The sequence below is a fragment of the Ctenopharyngodon idella genome, chromosome 7, assembly GCF_019924925.1.
Source record: "Ctenopharyngodon idella isolate HZGC_01 chromosome 7, HZGC01, whole genome shotgun sequence".
NCBI classification, from domain to species: domain Eukaryota; kingdom Metazoa; phylum Chordata; class Actinopteri; order Cypriniformes; family Xenocyprididae; genus Ctenopharyngodon; species Ctenopharyngodon idella.
This window is the reverse complement of record NC_067226.1, coordinates 13330169-13356606: the sequence shown is the minus strand read 5'-3', so window position 1 is coordinate 13356606 and position 26438 is coordinate 13330169. Positions and strand designations below refer to the sequence as shown.

The window sequence follows — 26438 nt, the reverse complement described above, 5'->3', positions numbered from 1 at the left end:
TTTTTGAACGTGTCTTTCAAACACTCAGTTTTGATAGGCGTGTCACATTCAAGACTTGGAAGTAAACGCCCACTGCTATGATTGTGTAACAGTTTTGCATATTAAAATAATTTCAACGTCTCCGCCATTACACGTGGAATTGTTTTGAAAACTTCTGATGTTGAAAAATATCTTGTTACATAGTTGAAACATTTGCCAACAATGTGAAACATTTATGTGTATTACATATGCTTTATAAGTCTTGGCTGTAGCAAATAAAGTTTAAGTACTTGGAGTTGTTATAATTGACGAAGGATAACTTACAGTGTTTTGCATAAACAGAATTATGAATGAATGTACCATTGTTAGTCATACTGTCATTCTTATATTCGCAGTTCATCCTTTACAATAAAGTGAAAAACATATACATTGTCATTTGCAGTGTCGTGTTTTAAATAAAATGAAATGTGATGTGATGTCTTACTGAAGAAAAAACAGATGTCGCTCACTGAAGCTTTTATTCAGGATTAAAATGGATTTTGTAGATCAAAACAATAACAAAAGCAGCGTTCTCTACGTACTTTCTTCTGCATCCGATAATCCAACGCTTTAACCCCATAAACGCCGAAGAAAAGGAAAGAACTGCAAATCACAGCTATCACAACTATTCACAGTTTCACTGTGGCACTACAGTATAAATACTCAGTACATATCAGTTGTGTATCAGACAAAGCAATAGTGACAGATGGTAAAAACATTGTTACTCATACTTGTGTGTTGCGACATTACTGTCGGATCCAATATAGTCGTCGCTGCATCTTTTATTTTCAGTCTATCTGAAACGTACCCTCACTAAAATGAAGGGAACAATTGAACAGTGTCTTACTGACGCAATCTGGAACTTCATTAAAATAAAGTTCATCCATGCTTTTTTAATGTTAAGATCAGAAGGAAGGCAATGTAAAGACTGTTTTTCCACAACTTGGCACTACAAAACGTCTTGTAATCCTCAGAGGCATCTCTATGGTTTTCTAATCCTGTGTTTGCATCCCTCGTATTTACTACTACATGACATGCGCAAATCTGTGGGTGGGGCTGATGTAGAAGTATACATTGATTTTCTTTAGCCGAGGCGGTCCTAATCGCACTATTACGTCATAATGTGACAAAATCCAAAACGAGTAGTTTGGGCAGCTTGGTTTCAATAAAAGCTGTTTTTGGACTAATGAGGAAGTTTTGAGTTCTGAAACTTACAGGATAGTTTTATAGTAAAATTACCTTTAACATGTCAAAAGATCAAGGAAAATCTGATTTCTCAATTCATGAAACCTTTAATGCATCCTTGCTTCTTACAAACAATTTTAAATCTTACTGACCACAAACTTTTGAACAGTAGTGTAAATACATGGAAATAATAAAATAAATAATTAAAAATCCCCACAAAATAAACATACTAAGTCATGATCTCTATTGGCATATAGCAACTTAATACCAAAGCACATTTCCACAAAACCACTGCCATATTACCAGCATAAACTATGACAGGCAGCTGCACTCAAAATGTTCTCATCCTTCAAGCAACATATCACAAGAGAAACAAATTACCCAGCAATCAGTTTACTTCTGCCTTAGTGCCGTGAGTGGACAAATGCCAACTGTTAGTGGTCACATATGGCTGTTATGAGGACAATTTGCTCTTCTCGAACATATACAGTATCTGACCTTCTAGACAAAAGTTTTTCATTTTTTCCCTCTTAGTTTTTCTTATGTTACATATGGTTGATGGAACATCTGCCCTATGTGTGTGTGTTTCTGTGACAATATGTAACAGTAACTCTCTCTATTTGCCTTCTCTAATACCACCTCTATTAGCAAGATGATGCGTGATTTAATCAGAGACAGAGGGATTTGGCAACTAGCCAACCATTTAATCACTGAGGTACTTCTCCCTGACAGACAGCAGACCATTTTCTCTCCTTTCACACTGAACCCCCCTTCCCCCCAACTTCATTTCTTCTTTGAGCAATGTCAAATAAGCACTAAATAATTGCAGTTTATTACTAGCTTTCAAATACACACACACACACACACACACACACACACACACACACACAATTTCATGTTTTATGGCATAGACGTAGTAATTTTTATACTGTACAAACTGTATATTCTTTCCCTCTACACCCGGGGGCCGTATACTTCTCCTTCATTTTTTATATATATTATACGTTTTGTCTCTTGGAAATGCACATTTAACAGTAGCTTCAGTTGACAGTAGCAGTATATTGAGATGGGTTGCAGAAAAAAAGTAATATCTGTAAAAATTTTAACAACCTAATTTTTATAGGGTAAAATTTAAATATTCTTACTGAGTTAGAACTCTACTCTTATTAAAATTAACCACTGGTCATACATAGTATCATACATTTAGATCATGATAACCACAGGAAAAAGCACTCATGGCACTTCACTACCATGGTAAAAAAAAAAATAACTATATGGTTTCTATGGTATCTAGAATGGCTTTATGGTATTTCGTATAAACATATTTAGTATAAACGAATCGTAATTGGCCCACGGGCCGGACTTTGGGCACCCCTGCCCTACACTAACCCTACCCCTAAACCTATCCATCACAGAAAACTTTATGCATTTTTAGATTTTCAAAACACATCATTTAGTATGATTTAAGCTGTTTTCCTCATGGGGACCAAAAAAAAATGTCACAAAATTTACATTTGGTCCCCATAACATAGGGAATGCCAGGCGCGCACACACACACACACACACACACACACACACACACACACACACACACACAGATCATCCTCAGCATATCAAATATTTGTTGCTCTACCACCAAAAAAAACAGGAACAACTGTGTATCTCTCCCTCATTATCTTTCACTATGTCCATGTTGCACATATGAATAATAAACACACAGTGCAGTGGAGCAGTGAATTGTGGCGCTGTCCAAGGTTCTGAATTAGTTCTTTCTGCTCCTGCAGCAGCTATATATAATAAAAAAGTCTGGGCTAAATCTCAGACTCTTAAACCAATGATGTGTCATAATATATGATTTGAGCCTCACATTGTATGCATACAAAAACATGTATATCTGACCCATTTTATGTACAGAAACAATATCTGTAATGTATTTAAATAATTAGCTGTATTTTCATGTGATGAAATCTGACTGTAAAAGACAAAAAGCAGTTTTATAGATCGAATAGACTTTATCGTACAGCATGCTAGTAGATGGAAATCAAATACACAGCATATATTAAATCAAAGGGGAAAAAAACAAAGCATGGGATTGTCAAAAGTATGAGCCATATACTGTATATGAGGCTGGGCTATGGAGAATGTAGTCTCTAGCTTTGCTCTTACCTGAGGAGGGATGAAAAAGATGCCTTATAGAAACATACTGACATACTGAGAGATTACGCTATCAGAACAGTTATTATTTCATAACCCGTCTTTGATTGCATCCATTGAGAGATTGATAGTGTACATGCAGTAACCTCTGATACATTGCACTATGGTACTGCAGTCACTTCTTAGAGACAGAGTGTGATTTTGAGATTTTCTGTAGCATATCGACCAATATGGATTTTTTTTGCTCATGGATGACGACAATATCTTAGAGAGCAGGGTGACCATGGTCGATATAAAGCCGATATATAATCATACTATTTAATTAAATAAAGATAGTAAATAACACATGCTGCAATTAAATTTTTTTTTATTTTACATTATATATACTAAAATTAAAAAATAAATTTGAAAAACGTATTGTTAATTTGTAAAATAATTAATATGAAAAAATAACTTGAACTTTGAACCTGTAAAATAAACTGATTAACATTAAATAGCAACTTTTTGATTCTGTAATACTATTATAGTAATTTTTTTTTGTTACAAATAAAGGAGGATTTTTTAAAAATGACTAAAAAGGAAGTAATCACTAAATATTAAATATTTATTAGATATTCATAGACTTGTTTAAATGATATAAACAAGTCTTTGCTGAATGCCAATGATATACGAGAAAGTATTATGGTAGTTAACTTTCTATTGCTATTAAGAGTAGTTTTTCATATACCATTTACTTTGTTTTACATTACTACCTAATAATTTATTATTAACAAAACTAACGAAAACTGGGAATGGGACCTCCCGCATGTCTGCACTCAGGTGCGGGTGTTCTCTACACTTTCAAAATAAAAGTCCCTGCGATGTCAAAATAAAAGACACACTTCCGAGCCTTAAATGCCAAACTGAAAAACATATTGGCTGATGGCGATAATTAAGAAATGTCAAATATCTGAGATATATCAGTTGACCACTGCATATAAGCATTATTGCACTGTTCAGAGTGCAATGTGCATTTATACATCATAATATTGGCAGTGTGCATAAATAGTTTCTAAGGTTGTACTAAATAAAAAACTAAAAATCCAATTGTCTCAAACATCTATAATTATCTCAAAGCCTATGAAAGTATACTGCCAAGCATTTTACTATCCTTGCTTAGTGTCTATGAAGACAACATGGTCCAAGATGCTTCAAACCAGCTAAAGAATTAATGAAATAATTACCACAGAACTTTGCAAACTTCTGAATGTTTGAACAATAGCTTTGTAGATGTACACTTTAGCTGATGCATATCTGCCTAACAACAAACATGGTTTTATTAGCTGTTGAAAAAAACCCCATCTCAATAAGGGCCATCCATTACAGCAAAACACAATACGCTAAATCAATCAACTCAGTGGCTGTCTTTTGCTCCACTGCTGGATGTATGATAGATTCTCTGCTCGGTAATGAACACAACGCTACCAGGCACCTATCAGTCTTTCCTGTCGAAGCTGTGCTGAGATGAATAAAACAAAAGTTGGGACGAAATTAAAACAATCCATTGTGTCAGAAAAGCCAGAGACCATGGGGCCCTGCAGTTCCTTTCAGAGCTAAAACAAACCAAAAATCTAAAATATGTGACTGTGAGACAAAGGTGAAGGGAAAAACAAGAAAAGAGAGACAGAAGGAGAGGCATATATATATATATATATATATATAGTATAGAGTGTAGAGTGTGTATAGTATAAGGTATTGTTTTAATAGTCTCTTGGACTATGTCCTGTTTTCACATGCATATATTAAACTGTTTACCAGTATCATGTGACCAGTGGAGATGTCCATGTTGGTTTGGGTAGGCTCCTCACTCCAGGAGGATGTGCTACTGCGGGCGGAGGGACTCTGCATTGGTCCGTCACTGAACTGTGAGGACACGCTGTTAATGCGTGACGTGTGCGATGGGTGGAACACCTCTGATCGCTCTCCACGCTCTGATGTCTGCACCGCCATGCGCTGCCGACAGAGATCCTATCAAGAAAATGGACAAACATTAGTCTTATCTATGAACACATTATCTGGGGCAACTCATAAAGCTCTTCTAAAGAGTAAAATGATCAATCGCACAAACTATAGCATCAAAGCACTGGTTATTGTGCTTAGAATATTATAACGGTTATTTATATAGGAAAATCATACAAAAACACAATGATACTGCATCAGGATTCTGGATCAAATAAACTCTAATTTCATTTATCTCCACTTTGCATCTCAGAGTGGGTTCATGATACAGGCAACAACATATTACGTCACTGTCTGCTCTACAAGATGAAATCTATCAGCTGCATAAACTCACCAACCCACCAATGAAGCAAATAATTACTATATGCTAGCAGCCATTTTTAAACACAAGGTTCAATGATAAGGTTTAATTTTCTAAAAGAATACATTTACATATATAATAAACCATAATCATGCATAATATTTGCTTACAATATGACAAGTCATCTACCTTTTATTTATATAGTTGGAGAGTGTTAGTAAATTGTTCATAAAATGCCATCAAAAGCAACAAATTAGCAATGTATTTACAAAACCAGTAAAACTGAATTGAAAATCCAGCTCTGTCTCAGGATGTAGCCACTGCATTTGCCAACCAACCAGCAAACACTGTATTTACGGCTATATTCACAGGTCTTCATTTCGCCCTTAATAGCTACAATTCAGTCACTCACGTCATTCTGAAATTATAACTCCAAGGTATTATCTACCATTTGTCCCTTCATTGAAATCAAACAAAGAAGCAGATTATTCAAACCACCTTCCCAAGGATCACTGACTCTATGAGGATATCAGATGAATGTTTCAATGTAAAAGCTGAATTCTCTCAAGATGTGTCATTATATCCCTTCTAACCTGGCTCCATATATAATTGTTGCAGGCAATTATTAATGGAACAGCATGCAGAACATTTCTGTACTACGTGACAGATATCACTGAAATAGGAGAGATATAATGTCTGTTAATGGAAAAAATGAATTCGGTAGTGGAATGCTATTGTTTAGTCAATCAGAAGACTTTGAGCTGCTCTCTGCCTGTCAGTCATTTTATGTATTCAGTTAGGTGAAATCAGGATTGATCTTCGGGGGGAGGGATTTTAAAAAGTGAATGGGGTAGTCTAAGTCAGTGACGGAAGTTAGTGAAAAGACTAATATTGCAAAAAAAACAAAAACAAAAAAAAAACAATTCTGACTATAAGCACCTTATAATGTTTAAAACAGTTTACAAGAAAGCTGTCAGCCATTTTCATGCAATTACCATGTAGGTTTTTCTTATAAAGCAACAGCATTTTGTAACAGTTTAAAAGCATTAAAAAGCTCCAATTTTATTGAGTAAAAAACCTTCTGCTCATTGTGCCTGGTTGTTATTCTTTCTACTCTTTCCCTCTTGCTTTACTTCCATTTTATTTACTCAAAGGTTAAACAGGCACAGACAATCCCTTTCTGAAGCATTTGCTAGTCACAACAGTATGACCCCATCAAATGTCCAGCAGTTAAAAAAGTGCCCAAATCAGAAAAAAAAAAAAAAAAAAAACACCCAGCAGAGTGAGGCTGACAGGAGGGTCAGTGAGAGAGTGTGGGGGCTGGAGGTAGAAGCTTAGTGCGCCTCACTAATGGAGCTCCCCAGTGAGAGAAACCAGGAGGGAAGGCGGTGAGGGGCTAAACAGAGGCCACAGAGCTCTAAAACGAGCCACAGAATAGAGGATGGAGTTCACCCTTAACATTAATATCTGATCTTATGTCTACCATGAGTCAATCTAACTTAAAATTAGTAAAACTGCAAAAACATGTGCCAACTGTTAAAATAGTGCCCACTTCCTGATAAATCATGTTCATTTCAGACAGCACAAATTAATGCATACATTTGCTTCTCTTAATCAGTGAACCACTAAGTAGCAAAATTAATTACATTTGCATTTAATAATTTAGCAACCATATTTGTCCTAAGTGATTTACAAAGAGCAAAAGAGAAGAATATAACTACAAAAACAATTAGCAAAAGAAATCCTGAGTCGAGTGCCCATTGAGGAGATGTGTTTTTAGATGTTTAGATGTTTCTTGAAGGTAGGGGAGGGTTGGGAAGATCATTCCCCCATCAAGGTACAATTAAAGCAAGCAACTGTTTGACTTGACTGTATAAATATATATACTAAAAGTCAATGAATGAATGCATGCATGCATGTTCTTAGGTCTTTAACATGAACATTTATGCATTTGGTAGATGCTTTTATCCAAATTGACTTACAGTGCATTCAAAGTGTACATCATCAGTTTTTGTTTCACTGGTGTTGAATCCATGGCTTTGATGTTGCTCTAGTATACCAGTCATTACCTAGTCTTATAACTCCATCACAAAATTATTTGATCATTTAATGTCTAATTCTTTAAAAAAAAAACAAAAAAAAAAACTTTAACAGCATGTTTTTTTCTTTCTTTAAGTAAATCTAAGTAATAACAACCTTTTAATGTCCACAAAACAAAATGAACAAAATGTAAATCCTTTAAAAGGAGTGTGTGGTAACAAAAAAACTACTTCCCTTAATGAAAAATTCCTGGTGGATAATGTATTTTATAAGTATAGAATGTGAGGATCATGAACTGTATTTGAAGAACACAGAGAGCACTGAAAACTACTGTAGATTTGACTTTTTCCCACATTTTGGCATTAATGGTAGGCAAGATACAGATTAATGGTTTAATTTAAATTGCTTCAAAATGTAACTGTTTGTTCCTGTTCCACATTTGAGTAAAATAAATAAATAAATAAATAAATAAGTGAGTGGAATAGGAACAAAACCAAAAAGTATCTTTGCAACACTTTAGCAAAACAAACAAACACAAAATAATAATAAGGTATAATAATAAGGAATAATAAGGTATTAACAACAAACAAGTGTGAATATACATGAGTGTTTGATGAAGGAATAAGAATAAAATTGTAAGAGGGTGTGTGTGTGTGAGTAGATGGGTGGCAGTGTGTGCTTTGATCTGCTACAGAATCATTGCGGCAGAACTGATTCTAATTGCATGTTTCACTGTAAGAGTCCCTGTGCACAAGACTGCATTCATTCCAGCTACAGCAGTTGGGAAATCCCTTACAACTACACAGTACGAGCCGTGTCTATGCCTTTAATCTTATTCGCTTATAAAAAAATAAATAAAAAAAAACTGGCAGATCAAGGCCCGAAAGCGCTCACAATATACTACGATACGACAACATTACACACAAATTAAAATCAATACAAAGTAATTAAAAGCTGAAATGAAAACACAGCAAAGGTGTCAGGATATAATGTGTGACTGCATCATAATAATATTGAGAAACACAGATTATTTTGCCACACTAATAGGACCGACGTTTATGGAAGGGACTTCTCGACAAAGTGTGAGAGGTTTATTAAATATTGAAGGCGGGGGAGGAAGCCAAGCGCTTGCACCCTGCGATCCAGTCTCATTGAGTACAGCTGAGCCCAACACAAAATCAATAAGCCTTCACCGCAAGCCCTCCCTCCAGGAGCCGTAAAAGAAAGGTCAGACAACAAACTCATTTCCCTGCTAAAAAGGGCTCTGCCTCAATTAGGATTCATATTAAACACCGCTGTCGTGCAAGGACATCTGCGTCTGCTCCAATGGGTCATAATTAAGGAAAAGAAGCTTTAAATGAATTCCACTGCCTATTTGTTAATGAGCTACAATAATTTTGGAACAATTAAGAACATTCATTACACCTGGTGATGATCGCAAATATGGATAGTGTTACTCTGAAAGGGTTGGTTTGCTGGATTGGAGGTAAAAAAAAACCTTGGTCGAGGACAACTTATTCAGTACATCCTAAAAACAGGACTGCTTATTCATGTTAATATGTACTGACTGTTGTCAGAGAAAACATGATTGGCTGAAATAATTGGCCTGCTCCTACCTGATAGGCTGCCGTGGCATCGTGGCCTGTGTCATTTCCCAAACCAACGAGCTTCTCCTTCAGCTTATGGTGGGAGCGGTGGCGCAAGCAGTACAGAGCCCCCGACATCCCCAAAACCATGACAATAAAAACCATGGAGACCACCACCAGAATCAAAAAGTTGCCTGGTTCCACTTGACTTTTTTTGACCAGGGGGATGTGGTTTAGTTTGCCCCTCTGAAATTAGAACAGACAAGAGAGAGAAATCCTGATAAACATTGTGGATTAAAAACAATATATATATATATATATATACACACACACACACACACACACACAAAATGAGCATTGCAACTGTTTTCAATAATAAAAATAAGAAATGTTTCTTGAGCAAAAAATGACATTTTGAAATGTATTAAATAAGAAAATTTTAAATTGTAATAATATTTCACATTATTACTGTTTTTACTGTATACTGAGTCTTCTATATCACTCAACTGACCACAGGATAACAATGTCCAATTGGTGTTTTCATATGTTACTTCAAATCAGGCGCCTAGGTGCTTATATACTGCTTTTAATTATTAGTTGTTATACACACTGACGAACAAACACCTCAAGCCGACACTTGGGAAGTAAAGGCCCGCTCCACTCTTGCCTTGGCAGGTTGAAGCATGCCACCACAGAGCAATTAGGGTCGGTCCTCACTGTACCAGCTTGTTGCTAATTAGCCTCCAAGTCTTGGGTTTGGTTGGGATGGGGGAATTGGCTCAGACCTCCAAGTTAATAAAATGGGAGAGGGGCTAAGCCGAGGGGGAGTACCTAAAAGGTCCGAGCCCCGCTAACGTTCCACTGTAGAGGGGGTTGTCAGGCTTGTTAGCCCCTCGGGGGGAGGGCTGACAGCCGGGGATAAGCTGCTGGGGGATTGGCGGCGTATTGTTTCCAAATGCCTTGTGAGGCTGAATAGACTGAGGCCTTTAGAATGGGGTTCAGAGTTTTTTTTTAATCTGCCTCTATTCGCATTCAGTGCTATCATACCAACCGACTGATCACTGAACTATAAGCAATGCAAGCTGCCATCCCATGATTGATTTTTCTGATCAGTATTTTAGGAACAACAATTTTTTTCTGTTTCCTGAATACTGATGATCTACTTCACATTTGTTATTGCTGTATTAGTTTTCTTAAAGAATTACACAACATCTAGGACTACTACACCTTGTATAACAGAATACAAATTCATGAAGCACAAAATATTTAAATCAAGCTCTAATTACATATGCCACTCCATTTAATCAAATACTGAAATCCCTCATACACTGGCTACACGTCGCTGAAAATATCAGCACCTAAATGTGAGGTTTAGTAGTTTCCAAGGATTAGTTTCTACTTTTTGTGATTGTGAGCTTTTGTTGGTGCAGAAATGGTTTGCTTTCCACCCATCAAACATTGCATGGAGAGTGTGTAGAGAGGAGGGCGCATTCAGCTGGAATAGAATGCCCCCTCTCTCCTTCCCTCCATCCCTCTATAGGCTTAGCGCTCTCAATCGAATTACATGAATAGATCTCTAACATGAAAAGCTGGCTCTGAAAAGAAAATTGTGCTTGGCTAAATAATGTCCGCAATTAATTATAACTAAACAGAATACATGCATTAGGCAGTTGAGCAAGGGACTGGAAAATGGATCAAAAAAAAGGAGAGAAAATATAAAAAGAAAAACCAAAAATGTTGTCCTGAGGTAGTATACAATGTATACGAAATTAATGATGACTACCAAAATGGATCCTAAAGCATATTTGTGTAGTTGTTATTTATATACATCAAATAAACATAAAACCCCTATGCCAAAGCAAGGTCAACAAAAAACATTTTTGTACAAAGTAGTTGCTTAGCAAAAATGTTTATCATGGTCTAAATATATTATGTTGGTACATATACATTTAATCAATATAACTGAAAACAAAAAATAATAGGACAAAAAAGTTCAATATAATTGAGGAATTATTATAATAACCAGTCTATGACATAATTTCCCTTATGATAAGGAGGACAGCAAAAATGAAAAATGCAATGCAGACTCAACATGGTATGTTGTAATGTGTTAAATCTCTTCTGAAGAAAAATCTGCTGATTATTTCAACTGAAATAATGTCAAATCCTCTCTCTTCCTGCAACACATCTGGTAACCCGCAAAGATACATTTTACGTAAAAGCAGAGAAGAAAAATAAAATGGGGAAAAAAAGAGACGGGGGAAAAAGAAAGAAAGGGAGGGAGAGACAGAATCCTTTATGCTTTTATGGTTTTGTTCTTCTGTAGGGAATAAAATTGGACTTGCAAATTTCTGATTCACAGGAGACTACTGAAAAAAAAAGACAGACAGACAGGTTCAAATCAATCTTTCTCTCGAAGAAAAAAAAAAAAAAATAATAATAAAGGTCTTCAAATCCTTATTTGAACTAAAAATACAAGGATTTCCGAGCGTATAAATCTATAAAGTCTGTGAAATTATACATAAAATTGTTTCAGTGAAAAAATAAAAATAAATAATATATATATGTATATATAAACTAAAGTATAAATAAAAAATAATTCACTTTTTCATTTTTTAAATCTATTTCAGAGATGATGATATGAGGAAAAAACTGTCAAGAGTTGAAAAATATATAATATAGTATATAATATAGATTTTTAAAAAAAGTTAGAGCAAGACATAAACAAATAGAAGAAAAATGTTACTGGGTGAGATGTGTTCCTGAATTAATGGGTGTGTTTCCAGGGTCATCAGACATTGCTTATCCATAGATTCAGCTAATCAATCTCTTGACTGATCTCTTGAAAATTTACCAAAATGACAAAATTTAAATCTTAACGTTTCTGTTTATATTAAGCGATAAAATAACATTTGTAAAGTAGTGAATCAGTGTCAATTCAAAATAAGACTTGAATCCAGGACTACTGATCTCAAAAAATAACTGATCTTTTATAAAATAAAATGAACACCTAACACAAAGACCACTGCCCAATGTATGGCCAGACAAGTTTCACCTACAGCAATTAACTTTAAGCAATCTATATAAATGGATTAATAAATCCACTCTCTTTTTTGCTCTCAAAAGGACAGAAGATAAACAGAAGGATTTGTATATTTGAGGATGGATAAAAGGGAGATGGATTTGGGATGCTCTGGCTGATTTAACTCATTGAGGGAAGGGTTGGGTGGAGGAGACTGTGACGGGTGAAAGGTTGAGACAAGGGCTGCCCAGATATTCTTTCACTTTTACACACAATAATCACTCAACCTTAAAATCATTCATCCACTCCAATCCCAGCTCTATATTTTTAAAATATGATGAAAATAAATAAACAAATAAATAAATACACTAAACTAACAAAACCTATCAATTTTAATCATGCACACAATATTGGACAACTGAAAAGCAGTTTTACAGACATTGTGTTTTAAAATACTTAGTTCTATATATCATTTTTGTATTGACTTTTTATTTTTCAAAACTAGACTAAAATTTGTATTTAGTGAGAAAATTATTTGTTTCACTATTAATAAGATCGTCTAAATTGCATTATCATGAATGTATGTGGAATCCTACTAGAAATATCAAAAATTAATTTGTAGATCAGTGACTATTTGTAACGCATTATGACTTTAATAACATCTTAATAACATTTCACTTAAGTTAACTTTCCATGTAAATTAGAGATTAGACATAGCTAGCGTTTATAAATATTTACATTAAACATGTCAAACATTAAATCTGAATATATGAAATAAGCATTGAACGAATGTGTGAACTGTTCACAATTTGTCATTAAAGTATATAAAACATTATTGCCCAATTTGTCATTAAAGTATATAAAACATTATTGCCCCACATGTCTTATTTCGTTCTTTAGCACGTTTATGGAACATCTATTAAACCGCAATGATCAGAGATAGGCTAAATAAAATAGCTATTAGCCCTTGTAAATAATCCCAAATTGTAAGAGAAGTTTTTTTTTATTTTTTTTATTTATTTATCAATTGTTCTACATGCCTCATATTTCTTCTTATTATTTATCTTTGGCTCCGAGTAATATGCAACTTGCGAAAACGCATGAAACTAAACACACCGCTTTCAGCGCAATCGATTTCCCACAAACAAACAGTTAAACACCGATTCCTCCCTCTATATGCTCTCTGTTTGTACTCTGTACCATTTGCACAGCTCTTACCACCACTCTATATTGGCTCAAGACCCATATCAATTATATAAAGATCTGCAAACCATCTTGTCCATAAAACCGCACAATATACACGCGTTTCTATCAGCAGAAGCATTTAAAATGAAAAGCACGATGAAATAAATGTGTCATGCTGCACCGCCATGTACCAAGTCTTGCAGGACAGTATCACTCTCATTATCAGTCCAGATGCATCCGGATGCGCAATAAGTTTTAGGTGACGCTTAATGGCGCGTTCACAGCCTTGATACATTAATTTACCCGACCATTATACACGTGCATCAGACATACAGACAAGTCCAGATAGATAGTTACCTAGTTTCATTTTCGGACAGCGCGAGAGGGATGCTTTTCAAGATCCTATTCCGCCTTGGCGACTGCAGCTTCCTTTTGCAATCCCGCTAGCTAAGAAAAGTTTTCACCTTTCCGTTCGCGTCCACCTCAACAAAAGACCGTCGCTGTTCACCGTGTTTTTAAAACAGAAGCGGAGGAGAAAAAAAATAAAAATAAAAGAGTTTGAAAAAGAAAGGACGGGAGCGGGAGAAAAGGCGAGCCAATTCACCCGCCACATTTCCTAAAGACTTATAAGAAGCTGCAGTGGGTTGTCTTGTCCTTTGAATGATCATGTGCGACTGAAAAGCCAGGGTTTTTTCACGGAGCCCCTCCTTATATTCAGCGAGACTCGAGTCGCTGTCTGTAGCACATGTCACATCCACTGGTTGCTATAGCGATGCCTCCACATGTTGCCCACAGCTCGCGGGGCGCTAATCAGTGCGCGCGGGGTAGAGGGACAGCTTGAATGGACGGAGAGCTTGTCACTCATTTGTTCAACTATTCGGGATTTCTGTGCCTGCTGAATCGCTCGCGCTCGGATTTTCCTTACGCTTTCTCCCACGTTTTTAACCCGTTATATCGCAATCAAAACTAACTAATGTTGCAACGCCTACCGCCAACTACAGTCTGTACGAGCCAGACAGTGAAAGACGCTTCACTGACCACTGCGTGTATCGACCCGTCGTTTTAGGACAGACTTCAAAGAATATAAATCAATTACAATTCAAACGTTGTCTTGCATGTTAAATAATTTTTTTTAACGCACACATGACTAAGCTATTACGCGATAATAAGATACTAGATAATATTTGGCATGTCCACATTTACCCTATTATAATTTTTCTTTCCAGAGGAGGAGTTCGGTTTCTCTCAAGGTTTTTTCTCCCTCTTCAACTAAAAATCTAATAGTCGAATTTGATTTGCTGAATTGGGTATTATAATAAATATTGAAAAAATAAAATAATTTTATAACAACTGTTTTAAAATAATGCCTTAACAAAAATTATGCTTAAAATATAAATAAATACATATTAATAAATAAAGAATATAATTCTAGTTTCTAGGGCAAGGAGAAACACTTCACAATCAGTGAGATGGAGTCCATGTAGTGAAGTAGTGACTAAAGCTGCAAAAAGAGGAACTTATTTTGTTTGTTCTTTATAAAAATCACAATTTTCGGGGACTATTGTGAGGTTTGAGGAGGGCAACAGCTGCAGCGAGCAGAGAGGGATTACCAAGTCTAACGAAGGGGGGGGGGGGGGGGGGGGGGGTGTGAGAGAAAGAAACAGAAAGCAATGCAAGCACTCAGAGAGGGAGAGTGTGTAAGAGCTATACAACATGTGCCCGTGAGGTGTAAGTGGCCGTATTTGTGTGTGTGTCTGTGTGTCTCTGTGGGCTGGAGGAACTGGGGGTGGGGTCCCGTCAAATGCAGATGACGAGTCTGCGGAGGGGTCTTCGGTTTATCTTAGGTTTCAGCTGCACTCCTCCCTCTGTTGTCCCTTGCTTACCCCTCTTTGTCCCACAGCATGACAGCTGGAGTTGGCAGAAATGATAGGGAACAAATAAAGTGGTTCACCCATTGCAGAATCTCAAGATCAGATAAACACACCTCAGCATGAACACCGGCCAGAAATACTTCCACCTTTAACCTTACCTCTCTATATTTTATGTTCTTTTTTCTTTTTCTTTCTTGCTGAAAGAATCTCGGCGTGCTGTAGTGAATGACTTGTATACACAATATTATCTTTGACGTGGACAAATGAGCCCAAAACCACAGAATGGCTAGATAACCACACTAACATTTATTCCATCATATTTTTTGTGTAACCGCTTTTATGACTATGTCTGTTTTGTCTGTGTGTTTCTATGATAAATTCCTGTAAGAATGGTACATCTGTGTCCTTATATGCATTGAATCATTATTTCACAGCTTCGACTGCTAATGAATCAACCATTTGTGCAATTTTTTAGAGAACAAAATCTGGATGACTAAAAACTTACTGCCATTTCTGACAACACACACATACACAAAAACCTTAATGATATATGAAATTACATCACAAAACAATGCAAAATCATTTTTCAACAAGGACATTAACATAAACTTCTAACTAAACCAAAAGCTGCAATGCTACTCGGCTCTATATAGAGACAACACTGCACGCCTTTCAGCTGTAAAGAGTCCTGTGGTGACTGACAAACAACACTGTTATGATCAATCTAAATCACAGACTGCAAAAGGAGAGAGTGATGTTAAACAAGCATCTGGATAGAGGGTGAAGTCAGGCTGCCTAAACCGTGCCTCCAACCATACTCACAGACTGAGCCATCTGTCTGTATCTTTCCACGAGTATTACCCTCTGTCTCAAATGTAGATGCTTGAATAGTGCATAGTGAAGGTAGGCTTTACAAAGGTGTTCAATTCAGAGTTGTAAGAGTATTTACGGAACTGCTTATTTCCACACTTTTCTTGTACTTTTTCTTCATTTAATGCATCTAACAATCAAACATATTAACCTGTCTAACCTGTCTAACACTACACAGCTAAAATGTGACAGAACTATATATTTCCCAACAGGGTAACTGATTTTTGATGTTTCTTGAAAAGATGTTACAGCTTCATTTAGTGTTAGGTGCAAAAAAATTACAGTACATATTGTACACTCCTGATATTTCATATCTATCCTTACCAAGGTTTGTGCACTTTATTTGTTCACAAGTGACAACATGCTGTTATTTAATGGAGTTGGCTAGTCCAACCTGGTCTCATGAGGAGTCATAATTTGCTCAAGATGACGAAATCATATTAAAACCATACGACCCATACCTAAACTTAACCATCATTTTAATAGGAAACAGCTATGAAAGTTATATCTTTTCATAAAATCCAAGTTGTACACCATGCTGTACTTGCCATGTAAGAGTGTTGGCTGTGACGGTGTAAAGGTGCGGTCACATTAGTGAAATTTTGTGGAATAGTAATAGCGCAGCTTAAAGTGTTTATAAAGTGTACAAAGCAGAAAAAATTGTTGAATAGATGTTTCACAGTGGTACCAGTCAATACCATACCAGTTTTCAATCAGATTGAAATCATGTGTTCAAATGTTTCAAGACTGTATTTTCTATGAATATTTCTTTGATGTCCTACTCTCCATATTCTATAAAGTTTTATGCTTAGCAACTGTGTCGCCTCATTCTTAATTAGTTTGATTTATTGCTCTATTGGGTTTTGGTGTATGTTGTGTGTTGTTGGGTTTTGATAATGCAGTATAGACACTGTATGCACTGTATTTCGATCGCTAGTTTCGCTAACTTTAGCAAAATTTCACAGGTAAAAAAAGGTCCATTGTCAATAGTGTAGCAATGTACTGTATGAAGCAAAGCAGAAGTCACTTTCAAACCAAACAGCTTTCTTTTGGTCAATGCTGTGAATTAGCAACTTAAACCCAATGCAAAATCTGTGTTAGGATGGATAAAGGGAACGAAATGTGGTGTCGATGACTGACACTAGGGGTCATACTTGGGAGTCCTAATCACCTCTGATACTTTGAGAAAAGGCAATGAAAATTGGCGAGTGGAATTTGCATGTGCAACTCCACTTATTCAAGTTTGTGCTGAGGAGTAGCAGTTAAGTGGGCAGCTCAGCATTGTGGCAGGAGGGACACCACGTCTCATTCCCTCCATCAGGGAATGGACGTTTACAATAGTAACTGAAACGTTCCCTATCTGTCAGTCAGTTCGACATGGTGTCGACAGCAGTGCACGCCTACCGGCTGCAAAGAGTCCTGTGGTGACTGACAAACAATACTGTAATGATCAATCTAAATCACAGACTGCATACGGAGAGAGTGATGTGCTGGGTTAAAAGTGCACTCGCAACATCGTAACCTGCCCAATGCCCCACGTAAGCCATGCAGTCCTTTGTACCACAGTCCCACACAGGGACAGAGAGCACAGTACTTACCATGGGAAAAGTTCGCTTCAGCCAGTCTTATTATGTGTGGTACGAAGGACTACACATCTTACGTGGGGTGTTGGGTAGGTTACGATGTTGCGAGCACACTCAGGTGGAAGAGGGGTGGAAGAAACAAATTATTAAGTAGGTTTTTTTGGGGGGGGTACTTGTACTTTTTTAGGAGTGTATTTTTAAGTCTGTTATTTTACTTGTACTTAAGTACAAATTAAGCTAAGTAATATACTTCGCTACTTGTAAAATCACAATTCGTGAGTACAACTACAATTTGAATTAATATTTAAACCTTTGACAGGCATTTTGGTAACCAATAAAGTTCTGTCATGACAACTCTCTGAGTGTTTGACATGGTAATGGGTATGACAATGTTGATATGTTTGGTCTTGGCGGAATAGATCTGCTACGCTGCTGCTGCTTTTATTGCTGCTGCTGTTGATTATTGCTGCTGCTGCAGAGCAAGTACGGGATTTGCTACTGCCAATACATACACGACACGCTGCTGTGAGCAAGTAAAACATGCTGCTGCTGTACAATATAGCGTACATGAATTACCCGTAGCAGATCTATACAGGTGGAGCTGGGGAAGGTGGAGAGTTTCTGAAGCGCGCTGCACTGCTAAGGCAAATGCTACTCATGTATTTGAAGATTGAGCACGCAAGCTCATTGGCCACTGATACAGCAGGAACCAATCATCTGTGTCCTATGATAATGATGTGATTACGAGCAGGTTGAGTTAAAGGACCTATTAGCCTGCCCATTAGAGTTTCATGCCAGAACTTTGTATATATCTGATCGTAAACGGACCAATAAAAACCCTAATATTTGGACTGAAAAAAAGCGCCCGCTGCAGCAGATTCTGGTCATAACCGCACAGTGAAGGAGCTCAGTGTGGTTTATGGACTAAAGGTTTGGAGAAACAAACTACATGGTAGTGTTGTCAAAAATATCAATATTTTGATACATATCGATGCTGAAATATCTGACACTACTAATACTCATTTTCTGCAGTGTCAATACACAGATACCAGCTGCGCATTCTCGCTCTTTCCTCTCCGACAGCGAGTTTGACACACACCCGCCTCCTGTCACTCACTCGCCTGCATATATAAATATGTGCTTGAGCACAACGAAAGGACTACAGGTGACTGTCAACTAGCATGCGTGTTCTGCGCCTGCGTGTAAAGGAGATAACTGTTTATTTAAACAGATATGTTCATCTATATTCGTCATTCAAAAATGGAAAGCAAAACTAAGACTGCAGGTATACAAACCATAAACAAAGCAGCGCTTGCTTATCATTTTGAATATCATGCTGATCACATTCTTTATTCCTCTCCACTCATGTTATTATGAAAATATTTGTGCAGTGGAATGCTCAGGTAAAATGACGTAAAACGCTTTCATCACTTTTGCTCTTATTCTCATGCACTGACTCGTTTGCTATACTGAACAGCCAATCAGAGTTCTCTCTCTCACCAACGGCCCGACGCCGCTTCTACATTCTAAATCGGGCAAAACAAAACAAAAAAAACAAAAACAAAGGCTTCCGACTAGAGCCACCGGTGCGGAACACACCGAAAAAGCTAAGTCAGCAGACGCTCAAAAATGGACCGATGTTGCCCGACGTGATGTGTTCCTGGTATTAGAGAGGCGCCATTCGCTAGAGCCCAGGAGGATGCAACACCTCTCGTGGAGACTGCACACACTCCTACAGGGCATGGCATGCCTTGGGCCTGGTATGCCAAGGCAATGGCATCCACAATCCAGTGGGCCATCCTCTGTTTGGAGACAGCCTTCCCATTCTGCTATCCCCCAAAACAGACACCTTGTACTGGTATACCTGACCCTCGAAAGCAAACCAAAGAAATGGTCTGTGTTGACGCAAAATCAAGACATGGAAGTACACATCCTTCAGGTCTGTTGCCGCAAACCAATCCTGTTGGAGAACACGTCAAAATGTGTTTCTGCATTAACATTTTGAAAGGGAGCTTGTGCAGTGCCTGATTCAAAAGTTGCAGGTCTAAGATTGGTCACAACTCACTGCCTTTCTTTGTCACAATGAAGTAAGGGCTATAGAAACCCCTTCTTCATCTCGGCTGGAAGGACAGGCTCTATTGCGTCCTTTGCCAATAGGACTGCAATTTCCACATGCAGGACAGGGGCGTCTTTGCCTGCCACCGAGGTAAAGAGAATGCCACTGAACCTGGGCGAGCACCTGGTGAACTGAATTGCATAGCCGAGCTTGACTATTCTGAAGAGCCAGTGCAACGGGTTGGGAAGTGGAAACCAAGTGGCGGGACATAAAGAAATCAAAACAAATGAATCTCCACCTGGCCCTTCACCAGGGGAAGGAGTGGTGCGTTCACCACCTCCTGGGAAAGAGCAGCTCCTCTCATCTCTGGGTCACCCATCTCAGGAACACTACAGGGTCTTGGCGCTCGCCTGACGAATGGGCGGGTGTCACCTTTCTGCAGGTGGCTCAACGTTGCAGCCGGGCTGTAGGCTCAGCCTGCAGCGAAGCAGGTGTGGCAGCCGCAGGTGGACGCCCTTGGTGGCGAGCAGATGGGATGCAGGGCCTTGACGTCCTGAAAATGGCAAGAGGAATCGCGGCAGGATGTGTTTAATGGCCCTGTCTGCTTCTTTACTCCCAAGAAATGTTGGGAAAAGTCCTCAACAGTGTCAGACAAAGAGGCCACCCTGCGAGATGGGGGCATCAAGAAAGCAAACTCAGTCAGCATCCTGCATCTCAGCAAGGTTCAGCCAGAGATCACCGCTCCTGGACCACCATAGTGGGCATTGCCTGGCCGAGAGCCTGTGTTGTGACCTTCTTCACTCACAGAGTAAAGTTGTATCAATCCCCCGCTCAGGACTACCCTTGTGCAGATCTTTAAACGGTTTGGCCTGATGGACCAGCTGGATGGCCATGGCATGCAAGGCGGAAACAGCCTGTCCAGCGGCACTGAAAGCCTTTGTCGTTAAAGGCGAAAACTTACATGTCCTAGACGGGAGTCTAGGCCAGCATAAATGAACCACATTTGCACGCTCCATCTGAGGAACCTCCTTGTACCCCCTGGCTACTCCACCATCGAGGGTAGTGAGGATGGAAGAGCCTACAATGACGGACCAGGCAGTAAAAGATGCCCTCCACGAGTTCGCCAGCTTTTCATGCACTTCCGGGAACTCTGGGGCCGGTTGCACCTGTGAGTTACAGCGTGGCTGTCCGAGGACGAGAGATATCGACTGCACCCAGAAACACACTGGTGGAAAGGCATCCTTAAAAAGATGCTCTCTGTCTATGTTTGCTCTTTTAGACGAAGCTTGCTCTTTCAGATTGGTGAAATGCACAGGGGCAGCTCCCTCTACACTTATTCGTGTGAGGCTTGGAGAGAGACTACTGTACTGCGCCTTAACACCAGCAATCCTTCTAAAACGTGGCTAAAGGAATGAGATTGCGTATAGATGACTCTTTGCTCAGCTCCGAAGAACAAATCTGAATGAGTGGATGTACATCTGCTCCTTTTATACCCATATGTCCGGGAGAGTGGCACATGCAAATTCCACTCACCAATTTTCATTGGCCTTTTCTCAAAGTATCAGAGGTTAGGGTTCCCAAGTATGACCCCTAGTGTCAGTCATCAACACCACGTCGAAGTGACTGACAGATAAGGAACTTCCAGATTCTGCAGATTCCTATTCAAATGACTCGATTTTGGTGCAAAAAATCTGCCCAAACAACAGTAATTGTGACCACACCTTAAGAAAAAGTAGCTCAATCAATCAATCAATCAATCAATTATTTGACTCAGCATTCCTGTATCAAAGACTATGAAAACAAGGATTTGCTTAATAAATATACTGTCTGTCAGAGCATTTTAACACTTCATTTTTGGCTAGTTTAAAACATGAATTCCCTTCACCACTGATGAGCCAGCATCAGGATGTTGTGTGACATTTTCAGGGCATTTTGGAGTGAATTAACTTTACATTTCCTTCATGGATGAAAGAGATTTGGTGGAGGGGAGAAGATGGAGAAAAAAACAACAACCCGCCTCTAATCCACGCTGAACACTGTCGCACTAATTGGCGAGCGCTAACATTTGGCTCGCTATGTCTCATACATATATAAGGCTTAAAGGACTAATTTAGGGAGAGATATGTGTCGGCCATGTCGCTGCAGTCTTTGCCGTAGATTAGCTTGTTAAAATAAGCTCCCTCATTGTCTGAATCTAGGCTAGAGCTAGACCCATGCCAAGCGGTTCAAAGCTATGAACAAGCTAGCGATCAAGGTAAATGCTACGCTTGTCATCTTGTGTATACGGACTCAGCATGATCAAAACCCAACAACACACAACATACACAGCTGACTTAGCTTCAAAATAACACTGAAAGGCAAACCAATAAAGAAAATCAAATCATGAGGCGACAGTTACTAAGAATAAAACTTCATGGAATATGGAGAGTAGGATGCCAAAGAAATATTGACACTACTTGTGCTGTTTAACATAACATGCACATGTGTCTTGATACATTTGGAGACATGAAGAAACAATTGACAATCCTTATAAATTTTGGTATTGACTGGTACCACTGTGAAAACATCTATTCAACATATTTTACTACTTCATTCAGAGTCATAAAAAACCCTCTAAGCTGCACAATTACTGTTCCACGCTGCTGCTGATCTGGTGGAAAATGCTGACTCAAAGTTCAGTCCACCTTACTTGGAGCTGCTCGGGCCAGGGCCAACAATTAAAGTATTCCCTTAATGCCCATATCAATACTTCTGATAGGCTCCCTTTAAAGTTTAAGAGTTATGGATTTCATTAGGAACATTGTACTCTTAGGGCCTTCAGCCATAGTTATTATGCCAGACTCTATTAGCAGTTGTTGTGTTTTAAAGGACATGCTTGGAAGCCACTTTAAAATGAGATATGACGAAATCTAATGATGGAATTGCAGCACATTTTGGCATTTGAGACATTTCATATATTAGATGGAAGGTTAAGATGAATCTGCTCAAATGCTGCTCAAACATGCTCCTCAAAAAAAAAAAAGTTTGTGTTATTTATTATTGGTTTATTTGTGTAAATAAGAGATAAATATACAGAAAAAAAAGTTGTGACTTAATCATATGGTTATTATAAATAATGTATTAGTGAGGCTAAAAGGTTTAATTTCTTCATTATAGTACAAAAAAAGAAAGCAACAAAACAATTATAATCTGTCCCCTAAGAAGAATCTTACAGATTATGTATTTGGAGCATGGAAATCCTTTCAGTTTAAAACACCCCCGCACCGAGTATAAGGTGCCACACTTTCTGATTTGTGCCCTACTTTTAACTTTGTGTTTAAAACACAATCTGTAATTGATAAACACCGCTTTAAACCTAAGCATTACTTTTGAGGTCAAAGAAAAACCCTTGAGCAGAATCAGGAGAAAAGCTTATGCCACCACTAACAGTCTGTCCGATGTAGTAATTACAGACTGCTGCTCCACCACTGCCTATCAATCGTCAAAAGACCGGTGACCCAAGTACTGCAATCTACCTGCTGAAGAATTTGGAGCGTTTTGGTATGTCCTTTTCACAGAACTTATTTCATACTGCCATTATGTTGCCGCAGATGAAATGTCTTCACTGTATGGGTCAAGTACTGCAGTTATGTTAAAAGCAATCGCTGAAGTCTAAAAGTGTAGAAAGAACGATTACCATGATGTCATTGTTGATAAGTTAAGAGATGTGAGTGGTTAGCGGCCATGACCCACAATTCACCTACCTGTATGCCAACAAAAAAAGCATCGTTAAAAAAAAAAGTATTGCTATGAAATGCTATAATAAGATGATGGTTAGAATATACTAGTCTTGACTCGTTTCACATTTGTACAAAGCTAAAAATCATGATTTTGCTCAAATTATCCATTGGCTAAACCTGGCAAATTTAAATAAGTGATCCTTGATAAATGTGCTTTGTCCCTGACAAATAAAGTAATATTTGCAAAACTGCAACATGGGCAGTATGTGAACATCCCTTTTAATTGTTTGGCTAGTCCAGTATTTCCAGTTTCTTATCTTCATACTTATCTGCAGTAAGTATCCTACTTTACTAGTATTCATTAAAATAGTGCAACCATTTATTATGATCTCTAAATATGTAATGGCACTTTTTAATTTTTCTAAGAAAGAGTTCAATATCTTGCAATCCTATTATTCTATGTTCACATAGATCAATCATGGTCAATCATCTCCTGAAGATGAATCCTGAAATGACCTGCAAAGAGCTCACAGATCCCAAGATCTCTCCATCTAAAAACTCTATAGCATCTGCTACACTGTAATAAACTAGGAGCTTGTGTTGGAGCAAAGCTTGTATCTACAGGTGCAATACCACATATATTTAACAACCTTAGAAAGAGTTAAATGCGATGTTTAAGACAGTTCCTGTTGATGTTTTCTGCTAGTGTCATCCCACTGAGGAATCTAAGACCACTTCAATTGTTACACCATCACCGCAGACATCATTACTCACCATCCATACATCAGTGTCAGATCTGCCACCTTGTTCCTGTATGCAGTCTCATTACTGCTGATTAGGACACTCATTCACACATGACACCTTGCTTTTCCCCTGATCTGGAAAATGGACATTTTTAAAAGCAGCCTGTGACTTTAAAGAGAGTGAGAGGCTGAAAACAGCTCTAACAAGAACTAAAGAACTATCAGGCCATCCTTTGCGACCCAAAAGTGAGAAACAACATCAAAAAAAAAAAAAAAAAAAATGTTTTTCTGATGCGAGACTTTCATTTTAAAAGACGTGCGTGAAAGCTGTTGACTCTTCTGCCAGATACAGTTTAAGGAGAGGGTGACTGAAAAAAAAACCTGTTATCCTGATTCAGTATCTGTGGTCAGATGAGAATCTTCAGATGAGATGTTGTCAGGCTATATGTCAGTGTCATTATTCTAATGTTATTTTCATAACTTGGTATGAAATAAAAAGTCTCTGACCTCAGAAAAACTTACTTTTCTGTCCTATTAGATGTTATACTGTGCTTGTAGAGCGCACTCTTCAATTGCATGCGCAAATGCTGAGGCGCACACTGTGTATCACTTCACTATATATAAAGAGCAACATTGTAGTTACGTTGTGAATTAGTAAGTCATGAAATAAAAGTAAAGTACCAATAAATCACGTACTTTTTGTGTTAGCTGGGATGCAGGTATGATGTTCATTATTCATCAGGATCAGTGTCCATGTTTTAGTAACAGTTCTTCTTACTATTGTGTATTTACCATGGTAACTGTTGTTTCCTTAACCCCAAAATTCCACTTTATTTTCACTTTGTGTTATTTTGTATATTTTTAAATGTATGTGGTGGCTCATACCAACTTACTAACTTTAGTGTATTAACAAAAAATAGTTTGGGACTGCTATTTAACAGCCTTACCTTATAGGCCTACTGTTTATTCATCAGTATTAGTCATATGCTTAATAATTTTGCTTGATTTTATATATATATATATATATATATAAAATTATTAAGCATATGTATATATATACTTCCCATGGCTTAATGACCATGGTACAATGTGGGTCCCATGGCCAAACCAGTTGAGAACTATGTACTGCTTTACACATTTTACACCTGTTCAATGGAAACTGTGGCAAATTCAAAATTCAGAGAGAGAGAGAGAGAGAGAGAAAAAAATAAAGTAGAAAAAAAAAAATTCTAACAAGCAAATTGTTGATGTGGGGAACTTTTACGTTCAAGGCATTTAACAGACGCTCTTATCCAGAGTGACTTACAAAAGAGCTTTAGCATCACATGAGACTATTGTGATCAACATATGACATGCATGTAATTTGGATAGCTATCTGCTAGGATGGATCTGCTTTTGTACATAACAAAGAAGTCCAATAGTACTAGTACAATAAACCTAATCCATATAATTTTATTTTTTGCGTGATGGTCCACAGCCCTATATTGTGGCTTTAATTTGTTACCTTTTAAAAATGTTTGATGGCCTTTGCTGAGTTACACGTGGCTTTCTTGTATAGTATAGTCATCCATCTATGAATTGAAAGTTCTGGTGAGGTCCTTTAATCTTTTATGCATGTCTCTGTTAAATTATGGCTTTTGATTATGGCTATGACCTGATTTTCATTAGGATACAGCTAGGATACACTATTTTATAGATTATATTATCCACATACTCTTTCATGAATCCTTAAACACACTTTAATCAGAAGCTGTGGATCACTACCCCACTTTTGCTAACCGGTTTCGTATAATATTATGTGTGAATGCCTCTATAATGCTGCAATGTTTGAAGTTCACCATCATGCTCAAAACAACCTCCATATGCATTTTTTTATGTTTTCTGATGATGCTTGTAAAACTCTCTAACAGTAGCTTTAATTATAGCAATACACTTTCTTCACACAAAAACTAGACTTTACAGGACAGAAGCATGCACACTACCTTATAATGACAGAACTGAAAGGAAATGACCGATTTGTCTGTGATATTTTATGTCACCCTGAAATATTGATGGCTTTGTCAGATGGTAGCTTGAAGCCATTGCTCAAATGTGCATCCCCTGTAAT

The 26438-nt window shown here is 37.7% G+C and overlaps 1 protein-coding gene across 2 annotated transcripts in view; it reads right to left on the bottom strand.

Annotated features, from left to right (window-relative positions):
- ptprn2 (protein tyrosine phosphatase receptor type N2) overlaps positions 1 to 26438 on the bottom strand; it is a 179628-nt gene that overhangs the window by 21890 nt on the left and 131300 nt on the right. For both annotated transcript variants that reach the window (XM_051900568.1, XM_051900567.1), the window contains exons 13-14: positions 9313 to 9528; positions 5152 to 5364 (exon numbers count right to left, since the gene is read on the bottom strand). In XM_051900568.1, the coding sequence (XP_051756528.1) occupies positions 5152 to 5364; positions 9313 to 9528 (429 nt within the window). The remainder of the gene's footprint in view (positions 1 to 5151; positions 5365 to 9312; positions 9529 to 26438) is intronic.